This window comes from Histomonas meleagridis, assembly GCF_020186115.1.
Source record: "Histomonas meleagridis strain 2922-C6/04-10x chromosome Unknown contig_51, whole genome shotgun sequence".
Lineage (NCBI taxonomy): Eukaryota > Parabasalia > Tritrichomonadida > Dientamoebidae > Histomonas > Histomonas meleagridis.
The window spans coordinates 555,093-567,215 of NW_027150894.1; the positions used below are offsets into that span (position 1 = coordinate 555,093).

General features: G+C 28.1%; 2 protein-coding genes across 2 annotated transcripts; both read left to right on the forward strand.

Moving 5' to 3' along the window:
* Positions 1-6,099: 6,099 nt before the first annotated feature.
* Positions 6,100-7,407, forward strand: GO595_007086 (V-ATPase subunit C family protein; the record flags this gene model as incomplete). The annotated part of the gene is made up of 1 exon (XM_067920511.1): positions 6,100-7,407. The coding sequence occupies one exon, from the start codon at positions 6,100-6,102 to the stop codon at positions 7,405-7,407; it is 1,308 nt and encodes a 435-aa protein (XP_067772605.1).
* An 874-nt stretch (positions 7,408-8,281) lies between these two features.
* GO595_007087 (39 kDa initiator binding protein) lies at positions 8,282-9,274 on the forward strand (the record flags this gene model as incomplete). The annotated part of the gene is made up of 1 exon (XM_067920512.1): positions 8,282-9,274. The coding sequence occupies one exon, from the start codon at positions 8,282-8,284 to the stop codon at positions 9,272-9,274; it is 993 nt and encodes a 330-aa protein (XP_067772606.1).
* Positions 9,275-12,123: the final 2,849 nt, after the last annotated feature.

Below are 12,123 nucleotides of genomic sequence, written 5' to 3' on the forward strand. Positions count from 1 at the left end.
AAATATTTACAATAATTTCCAAATATTGCTATGAAATATGAATTTTTGTAAATGAATTTTTAATAACACTAAAAAACATCTCCTAAATTAATAAAATTTTTTTCTTGTTCAAGAAGTAATTTAACAACTTCGATGTGACCATAGTGAGATGCCATTATAAGTGCTTTACTAAATAATTATAATAAATGTCAATTAATATATAGAAATTTCAAATAGTTAAAATAAATCCAACATAAAATAAATAAATGTTATAATTATTGACACTATTTTTTTGTTTTTCAAGAATTAATTTAACAATTTCTGCATAACCAAACTCTGATGCATATATTAATGCTGTACCAAAGAATTCAAACATATTCCTATTATTACTTTAAAACATTTTATCACTTAAACAAACATCTAATAAAAATCAATAATATTTTCATTATTTATATCAATTCCTTCTTGTTCTAATAGTAATTTAACAATTTCTGCATAACCAAACTCTGATGCATAAATTAATGCTGTACCAAAGATTTCAAACATATTCCAATTATTACTTTAAAACATCTTATCACTTAAACAAACATCTAATAAAAATCAATAATATTTTTATTATTTATATCAATTCCTTCTTGTTCTAATAGTAATTTAACAATTTCTGTGTAACCTTTTTTAGATGCTTTAATAAGTGCCGTATCAAAAAATTTAAATAATTTCCAAATATTATGCTTTAACCCAAAAAGATTAAAACTATTATAAAATAGAACAAATTAATACCTTGGATATTGATATCAATTCCCTTTTGTTCAAGAAGTAATTGAACAACTTCAAAACGATTATTGCTTGCTGCACATTTAAGTGGTGTATTAAATCATTTTGACAAACTTGGAGTAATATTTGAGAATTTCAAATCATAAAATCAAACATTAAACTAAACAAATTAATATCACTATCATTAACATCAACTCCTTTTCGTTCAAGAAGTAATTTCACTATTTCAACATGGCCATTACTCGATGCTCTCATAATTGCTGTTTTATATAAATTAAATCATTTCCAAAAAATATTTTAAAAAATAAAATTATCTAAACAAATATCATATATAACAAATAAATATCTTTAGCATTAACATCAATATCTTTTTGTTCAAGAAGTAATTTGACTGTTTCGATATGACCATTTTGAGATGCATAATAAAGTGCTGTTCTAAATAATTTAAACCATTTCCAAATATTATTTTAAAAAATTAAATTATCTAAACAAATAGCAAATATAACAAATAAATATCTTTAGCATTAACATCAATATCTTTTTGTTCAAGAAGTAATTTAACAATTTCGCTATAACCTCTTTTAGATGCTATTATCAGTGCCGTTTTAAATATATTATATAAATTTGAAACATTATTTTTAGATTTTAAATTATCAAAACAAAAATCATTTTGAATATTAATCTCAATATCTTTTTGCTCAAGAACATATTTAACAAGCTCAATATTTCCTGATAAAACTGAATAAGTCAATATAAATCTTGGCAAATTAATTCCCAAATGAAGTTCCTTAAATATATATATAAAACCATGTGATGCAAATTCTAAAATAAGTTTATCATTAATTTTTAGGGAATTCTTTATCAAAAAAGATAACACTTCATAGTTATTATATAAAACACATTTTGTTCCTAATTCTTCTAAATCTATTTTCTGTATCTTTTTTTCAAAAAGATAAAAAAAGATTTCTTTTTGATGAAATTCAATTGCTGTTTCATATGCATCTTCAAATGATGAATGATTTTGTTCGCATAAATGAATAATTTCTTCATTTCCACCTGCAACTGCATATTTTCCAGTATTGTTTACATTTGCACCATTCATAAGTAAATATTTAAAACATTTAACAGATCCAAAAAATGCTGCATAATCAATTAATGAAACATTTCTTTGATTAATGAATGAACATCTTTCATAAAGTGATGGTTTAATTGTTTGATTAAAATTAAAATTATTTTGAGATGATATTTCTTGAAGTTTTTCTATTTCATCATTTCGAATTATTTTCGCAATTTCATTCGGATTTTGTCCTTCTTCAATTAATTTCATATGTAATTCCCAATCATTCTTTGAAAGTTCATCATAATTATTAAAAAATTCCTCCCAAAATGGATCTACGTATTCCAATTTTGACATTTTATAGTGTAACATGCGGTGTGCATATAATAAAGATTTCCTAATTTGAACAGTTTTTGAATCGATTAAATTATATTTTATCATTTCTTCAAGAAGAAAATTCGATTCTCGGATTTTTGACCTTAGAAGAATTGTTGTGAATACATAAATTATTTGTGATTTACGATTCTTATTTTCTTCATCTATTTTAATTTCCTTAATTATATGAATACATGTCATGATATCAATTTTGCGTGATTGGAAAGAAGAAAAAATTAAATAGCAAAGCATTTCCGTAAAAGAATATGTACCATCATCTAATTTTATGATCAAATCAAGTGATTTTTTGATATTCTCCTCTTTGAAATAAAATAATATATGATATAATTTAAGGGCATATGATAAAAATTGATTTTTGTGTTGTTGAGTTTCTTCAAAACTAAAAGTATTTAATCTTTTATCTTGATTTAGCATGAAAAAAATGTTACTGAAACCGCTGACGATAAAGCGTCGGTTATATATCGGCACAGAATCTTTTGACAAGTCAAACAACTTTTGCCGTGTCAAAATATATTCGCTGAATATTTTATGCAACTGCCAACGAAATCATTTTTGTTTAATGAGTACAGCTGATCAAGTAATTAAACAAGACAACAACACAATTGGGCAATATAAACTGATAAGTAATGCTAAAGGTGATCCCATTGAAAGAAAAATCAGTAAATTAAAGTTTATAATTAAAGATGCGTCAGATGAAGATTGTAGGAAAGCTCTCCAAAGCGCATATGGTAACCTTAACAATGCAGCTCTTCTTCTATTAGAAAAAAATGTAAATCATTCTAAGGATGAAGACAAAGAAAAGATCAAAATCAGTGATAAAATTTTAAAGAAATTTAATGGAGTGTTGAGTTTATTTGTAATATCCCAAGTCTTATTTATGTGTAACAATGATGAAGATGAAGCCATGTCCATACTTTGTACTATGATTTGATGATTATTAAATATGTGTATATTCATTTTTATAATTTTCCAATTTGAAAAAATTAATACCAAAGTATAACTGATTTGTAATAATATGGAAAATTTTGAATAAAAGTATCAATAGATTTTACGTTTGGAATATGATTCTACCATTTTTAATTATATAACTACCTATAATGCATTATCTTATTTATAGGTGTTAACTTATATTCAAATATAAACTTACCTTTTCCGAATTTTAAAAATACTACACATAGATTCATCAAATTTTTATTTCTTTTCATTGTTGAATTTATTAAATGCATCAATTTACATTAGAATCAATTCCTTTTGGGAATTTCTGAACAAGAAATGCTCACATCCGAAAAGTGCCATGAATTTTTATAAGGAAATTAAAATTGACAATAATTTTTCACACACTTGTTTATTTAAAAATTACAATTCTTACAAATCAATTAACGAATCTGTTTCATCTGGTGGAAATCCAGTCAAGTTTTCGAGTGAAAAGTTTTTTCTTAATTCTTCCCATTGACTTGGCTGTTTATTATAAGGCACCAAAATCGTCATTTCCCACGAAGCTGTTTGCTTTGCTATATGTGACTTTTGATAATTTCCATCTTGAATCAAAATAGAATCTGAGTTATAAACGTTTTCATTTTTTAATCGATTATTTTTTAATTTTTCTTGTAAGTTTTTCCAAGCCGCACTAATTTTACTTGGATCAACTCCAAATTTTTGAGCATTATGATATAATTTTGATAAATCTTTTTTCGATTTTGTAACGTATTCGAGGTGGTTAATTTCAGAGAGGCGGTTACAGCATTCAATGAATTTCAGAGGATTCTGAAAGTTATTTTTTGAGAAGTTTACAGACTTAATCAAATTGTTCTTTGCGCAAACTTCGACAAAACTTTCCAAACCTTTATCGCCGATGTTATTCTTACTGATCGATATTGATTCTAAGGTCGTTGAAGTAGCGAAAGACCCAAAGAATTCTTGAATTTTATTTTGGTAGTTTCTAATTTTTGTTCCACACATTGAAAGTTTTTTTAATTTACAGTTTTGAAGGAATGTAACGATTTTGCTCATTATCGGATCATTTAAGTTGTTTTCGATTTCGCATCCATCGATACCTAATGACTCCAAATTCGGAAGATTAGAAATGAATTCGATAAAAACGGAATTTATTGTGTTGTTTTTCCAATAAAATTCCTTGATTGAATAACTCGATTTTTTAGGCTTTAAATATTTGATGTCATTAAATGTCGTGCCGACAATTGATGATACATTTAATGATATTTTCGTGACAAATTTTTGTGAATCTAAAATATTATATAAACTATTTATATCCCATTGTACATGTGAAAGTTTTAACTCCGCTAATGTTATTGGTAAATTACATCGGCCATTAAAATTGGTGCATTTATTATATGATAAATCTAATGATATCAATGGTATTGATTTAGAATTTAATATATCAAATATCATTGTAATATCTGTCCCAATATCAATTAATGATAAGTTTGGTAATTTTATGGAAAAAATAAAGTTAAAAAGATCTAAAAACGTTTCATTATTCTTAAGTGAATTTGTATGTGAAATTATTAATGAGTCCATGTCTTTAAATTCATTAGAATGATTTGAAAATTCTTTAAATGTGCCATCCGCAAACTTACATCGGACAAATGATATTTGTGATACAAGTGATTTACCCATAAATTCAATAAACGGTTTTATGAATGTGTCGGTAAAAGTGACGTTTTTGAACGATAGAAAGTTAACGTTCGACGAAATGAGTGCTTTATACATTAATTCAATATTGGTTAACGTGTTACACCCATCAATCGTGAGCGAATTAAGTGTGTCCTTATTGTTCTCGATAACTACATTGATGTAATCAAAAAAACTTTGTACATCATTACCAGAAATAATTAAATTAGAAATGTTTCGTGAGCGATAAAGAGCTGTTAAAAGTGGAAATGTATACTTGGGATCACTTTTAAGACGTTGTACATTAACTATCATCCCTTCTTTAGATTCTTCAGCTTCGTTTTGGATCGATTCAAGCATATGATAGATTTGCTCATTTATTGATAATTCATTTGATATGCAATAAGAAGCAAATAAATTACAAAAATAAAAAGGTTGTTTGGATTCCGATGAAAAGTCTAGGGGAGTTGTTTCAATGTGGATTGGTGGGTCAGGTCCAAATAATTGATATAAATTAATGATTGTTTTTTCAAGAATAGGTCCTGGATTAACGGAAAGAAGACGAATTGGCTTATCCTTAAAAACAAAAAGAAGATGATGAAATAATGGATTAGAAAGTGATGGTGCATTGTAAATTATTTGTATTAAATTAACCCATGGAAAAATACCCGAAATTTTAACAGCTTTTAACATTTTAAAACCTACACATAGGTACATTGATGAGGTTGTTATTACTAAAAATCTGTGATCGGTTTTCCCATGACGATTTGTTTTAGAAACATGATCATATGCCAAAATATTACAACATGTTGTATCAACGCAACTTTGAAATGATTCTGGTGTTAAAATTTAAACATACTTATGTATGATTCTTTGAGGTCTTCCTTTGGCATATTGCTGAATAAACGTTCTCCATATTTTTATTTAACGTTCTATCGACCGTTTTTTTATTGTTCCATACTAAAACATGTTTTGTATTCCCATGATTTAATCATATATTGAATATTATCGCATATGAAATGAAATTACATTGAAAAATTATTTGAAAAGTTTCATTTCTGAACATTTGTATTTAATGAAATTATTTTGTTTTCCGAGTTAATACCAAAAAAATGAAAGAACGGATAAAGGAATGAATAACTAATATATGAACATAAAGTTTATTTTGGTTTTATTTATGTAGAATTCCATTTTTCTTTACCCTCTTTTTGATGATAACATCGTTGAATGCTTTACATGGTTTTCAGCCCCTCGGCCAACAAATGATAAGAAAATTTGACAAGCTTTGTTCGTATGCTTCATTATTTCCAATGGCACAATACTTGCTTCTTTCCTTTTCTAAGGAATTACCACCACAAGTAAAAGATACAAGCATCAACAAAGTCATTGAAGGAATTGTTGGTTCATTAGGTAAGGTTCACCAATTCCCAGTCTCATCAAATTTAACAGAATTTTCTTCAACTGATCAGTTAATGTCCATTGCTGATGAGGTTGGAAAACTCGACCTTCAAGCGTTTAGTCTTCTCACTCGTGTTGCTAGAAGTTGCTCTGATTTATCAAAAAAGATTCAAGCTGATAATCAAAGAGGCTGGGATGATCTCCCATGCAACTGTGCTTTTGACCCAGCTATTCCACCAAAGCTTGTTGTTTCACTTCAAAACGGAAATCAAATTGATGAAATTCCAATTGACCAATATATTGAAGGATGGGAATGGAACGATATCCAATTCTCACAAAAAGGTTCCGTTGTTGAAATTTATAAAACACTTTTAGATGAAGTTCAATCACTTGATGAACAAATTAGAAACTCGAGCACAGCTTTCACAGATGCCGGCAATAAGATTATAAACCTTCGTAGGAGGAGTGAAGGAAGTCTTCTTGTTCGTAATCTTGATGAAATTGGATCTTCAATGTATTCAGTTACAAATCTTGATGAATATCATGCATCCAAAGCAACAAAGACACCCATATATGTACACACACGTAACCTTAGCACTGTTTTAGTTGTTGTCAAGAATGGATATGTTAATGAATTTAAGAATAATTACACTCTTGACAGTCCTTATGTTGTTCCAAACTCATTGGAAGAGCTTGCTTCTGATAATGAGTACACATGTTTTGCCGTTACAATCATTTACAAGAATCTTGATGATTACAAGAGTGCCACTAAAGAAAAGGGCTGGCATATCAAGGACTTCACATACAATCCGAATCTTCGTGAAGAACTCCAAAAGGAGGCACAAGAAGCAATTCAAAATTATCTGAATGAATCTAATAATTACTCAGAGCAACTCCAATCAACATTTTCTCAACTTGCAATAGTATGGATGCATATTAAAGCTATCAGAATCTTCGTTGAATCAATTCTTTTGTATGGAATTAAATCTGACTTCCAGGCCTTCCAAGTTTGCGCCTTGCCAAAGAACATCCCTAAGATCCACAAAGAGCTCGAGAAGGTGTTCAATGATGGAATTCAGACCGACGATGCAGCTGACGATGATTTGATGAACGATGAATCAGAGTATCACCCATATGTCTCATTCAAATTGAACCTTGTTGGCCTCAAATAGAAATTTCAAATGAATAAATGAACAATTAATGCTGAACATTTAATTCAAAATTTTTGAATCTAAAAATGGACATACTGTTAAAGCTATAAGTTTTGTGTTATATGTTTTGATTTCTCTGATTCAAACATATATATGATTTGTGAATTATTACTATATTTCAATGCACCAAAACTTTATTTCAAGTCTTGGTTAACTTGTGGGAAAAGACGTAATTGCTGTAAAATATTGGTTAAAAAAGAAGTATTTTTTAATGTCAATAAAGATTTACTAACTTTATTTTTATAATGGTTTATGTTTTTACCTAGCCTTGGCTCTCATTTGCCTCCTCTTTCTTTTGAGTCTCCGCATACGCTTCTTCAACCACTTACCACGCATCTATCTTAGTGGTCAGACAAAACCGCTCGCATCCAGCCACGGAAATTGAATGAAAACTGCCGCAGACTTTTGAGAGTAGTCATTGAATCATAACCGTAACTTTACGCCTGAGTCATGAAAGAATGTTTCAGTAAAAATTCTCAAATTTCGTTATAATCATGCGAATGACACCAATTGCTAAATATATTTTTATATGCTATATCAATTAAATCATGAAAATATTAACTTGTTAGAAGTTCATCGAGAAGAATATCGAAAAATTAATATTTTCATCAGAATCGACAAACACTCTACATTACTTAATCATTTCATTGTGCTTGTATAATAAAAAGATATGATGAGCATAAGGAAATTAATTTTTTGGTGATGGCATTTGAATTTATACAAAAGAATTTTCTGAGAAGAATTGAACGTGTTACGATCGTTTTGTCGCCGTTTTTCTACGTAACGTATTCAAAATGTGAAGTAAATTTCAGGTCACCCAACAAGCCAAATTTTAATGGAGAACTACTCAAAAACCCTCACAGCATTCATGAAACTTCCGCCAAATATTCAAAAAATACTCAGACGCAAAAGTAGTCGTGATCCTTCGTCTCAATTCACAACTAAATTACATGTTTTACTTACTTATGTTATGAATAATCCTTCAACTGAAGAAGAATTAGGTGTTGGTTGGATTACAAATGAAAAATTCCGAATGAACAAAAAGATATTGGTTGAAGTTATGGGTATCAAAATTAACACTTTAAATGTAAATCTTAAAGATTTAAAATTCATACAACTTCAACGCGATAAAGATGGGTGGACCCAATGGACTAAAGAAGGATTTACAAAGAAAAGTCCATCTTTAATGCCTACAGTTATCAATGAAAATCCAAATCCTCCATCATCACAAAATTTAGCTTATCATTTTACCATTGGGTTACCTTTTGCAGTTAATGATGACTTCATTCGTAATTTCTTTGTCAGCTCACAGAGTTTATGGGAAGAAATTGTAGGATATCAATGTGAATCATTCAATGCGACAGAATTTATTCATAGAGCAGCTAACATGCTAAAACAGAACATGCAACCCATTGACAATGCAGAGAGTGTTCTTCAAGCCTTAATTTCACCATCTCGAAATGATCAATCAATAATTGAAAAATCAGATTTTATCAAATTTCTTGCAATGTTCGGGCCTCGCCGAACTGTTATGATCAAGATAGCATCATTGTTAGAGTATTCTAACAGCACTGGGAGTTGGCTATTTTTTTCGAATGATTATCCTCAAAATGGATTTTACGGAAGTTTTAGTGATACAATGCCAAATTGTTTGGTGCTGCACATGAAAAATGGCAGCGAGTATCGAATATATAATGTGCCGACTGTTGAAGCACAACAGGGGAATTATATCTATGATCAACAAGGATCAAGCTATGAGTCATGGGGTGACTTCTTTAAGAGACATCCGGAAGTGATCGAACAAGAACCAAATACATATATGTACTGATATTTAAATAAAAACTTTTTTGTGAAAGCAAAAAATAATAAAATTTATCGTGTTTTTAAAACGTAGACATTAAATTTAAGGCGTGTGGTTTTATTTTTCTTGTTCGATGCCTACTACCAATGGAAGAGAGATCTCTCCTTTGAGCAATAATCATTAGACAAATTTTCTATGCTGATGTTATGTGAATGAAAAGTGCATTTTTAAGCAAATTACACAAAAATTCAATAAAAAAGTGGCTTTTGTGCCGATATGATTTTGAGTTCATATTTGTTCAAACAAAGTTCATTTTTTTATGTAAGTTTGTAAGGGGGTTAAAAAAAATTTTTTTTAGGACTTTTTACTAATTAACTTATTAATTAGCTTGATTTTTTTCGTATTCTTGAATTTCTTCAACTGTTGGTTTTAATATTGGATCCTTTAATATGTATCTACATGCATATTTGATTGAAGCTATGCATCTCGGACCATAATTTTCAAGTTGATAATCACCTGCATGAATTGGTAAAAATTTAATTTGATTATTCTCATTTGAGAATTTGTTAGTTTTCCACATTTCATATTTAAAATTCGGTTTATCAACAATAGAAAATTGATAATAATCAGTTGAAAGTGTCATTACATTTAACTTTTTTAATATAGATGGCTTTATACTAATTTGTTCATCTTTTTTAATTGTTGTTACAAATATTAATTCAACATTTTGGGATTTTTCAAATTCCCAAAATTCATCTTGAGTAATTCCACACATGTATATTATACTAATTTTTTCTAGTAGTTTTGTTACTTTCTTATTACGTATAAAAAGAGAAGAATCAACACTTTTAAATCTTGATATAAGATAAATGGAATAAACATTTTCATAAAATAATATTTGTTTTTCAATGTTGTGCTTAATTTGGAATCCGGTTAATGATTGAAACAAAAGTTCTGAATGATGATTTGGTTGTTCATAAAATACAATTAATGTCTGATTTTGTGTAATTGGTTTCTTTATAATTTGATAAATAATTAACTCATTTGCTTTTCGATTATAGCAAATATCCCAAATATATGGATAAAATGGTGTCTTCACATTATTAATTATTTCTTTTATTTGCTCATCAGATAATCGTAATGCGTTGCTTATATAAGATTCAAAAGCAACAGCAATAATACCTGCTGCAACTCCTCCTGCAAAAGAAAAACCCACTCCAATGAATGTTGCAGCTGCAATATATTTCATTCTTAATTTCCACTTATTTGCTCTAAAATATTGATATTGTTTTATCTTTGACTTCATATATTGAATATTTATTCCAATAGAAGCTTTCAAATCACGTTTAATTTCTGTTACATATTGAGCATAATCACAAAACTTAACTTCAGCATTACCAAGAATATATGGTAATATAGTTTCTAAAACTATGCATATAAATTTATATACCTCATCAGTTAATTCATCAATTTTAGATGGATCAGTATCAATTTTCAATTTTTTTCCTATAAGATCATTAAGTAAAAATGTACATGCTACACAATCTGCTAATGGTTTATTAGGTATTTTTAATATAAATTCTTTTTCGAATTTGAGTATTAAATCCATAAAATTTTGAAAATCATTTGAAAATAATGGATATGATTCATTTTGTATTGAATTTATAAACTGATCAGGAAAATATTGTACTGATTGAATAGAATTTAAAATAAAGTAAAATGATTGATAGACACTATTAATATATCCACTTAAATTGGCTTCAACATCCCCAAGAGGTAAAGGTTTTAATGAATTTGGCGAATAAAGTTCTTTTGCTATGTTATGTTCTTTCCACCATAACTCAGAAAAATTCTTAAAATTATCTTGATATTTATCTGGATTTCTTTGATCTAAATTCTGTTCTAAATCTTTGAAATCTCTTACAAGGAAAAAAACATTCGATAAAGGAAATGAAGAAGAAAGTTGTGCACGACGAATTGTTGTTAAAGTACTTTTAAAATCATCAACTTTATCATTAAACCTAGATATAGTTAAACATACAGTAGAAATTGAAGTAAAGACTGCATTAACTTTATCTAATATTGGCTTAAGCTTTAATTCATACTTTTCATCACCAATACCTTGTGAATCAATGAAAAATATTGCTGTATTTTTATCGACATTAATTGAATCACATTTTTCTTTTAGTTTCGCATAATCTTTACTAAATCTATTTATTATATCAGAAATGATATAAGGTCCATCAATTAGTATGCCTTGAGTTTGACTTTTTGTTCCTTTTCCGGCATAAAATGCTCCATTCCCTGTAAGTGTCTTAAGATATGTTGATTTACCTGATTGATATGGTCCAAATAACATTACTAAAACTATAGGTCTATTTCCTGCTTTACGTAGGGTTGATTCAAAGTTCTTAATTAAAATAGGATATTTCGATGTTTTATCCCATGGATGAGGATTGGATTTAATATCTGTTAATGGTGTTGGTATAACAAAATTATTAAATGGAAATAGTTCTGAATATATTATTTGATTTTTATAATTGTCAAGAATTGATCTATTAATACCGGAAATTTCATCATATATGCTTCGAATCTTATTAAATAACTTTTTTGATTTGCATCTCTTTTTAGGATCTTTAGAAAGACATTTTTTAATTAAAGATACAAAAACTGGTGGTGTTGTACCCGAAATTTCAGGTAATACGCCATTATTAATATTTTCTTTAATTCGTTGAATATTAAGGCCTTCATAAGGTTGTTTGGAAGAAAATACTTCATTCATGAGAAGTCCAAATGTATATACGTCAGTCTTTTTAGTGTATTTTTCTCCATTGATAATTTCAGGTGCAAGATATCGAGCTTTTGAAACTGAGTCT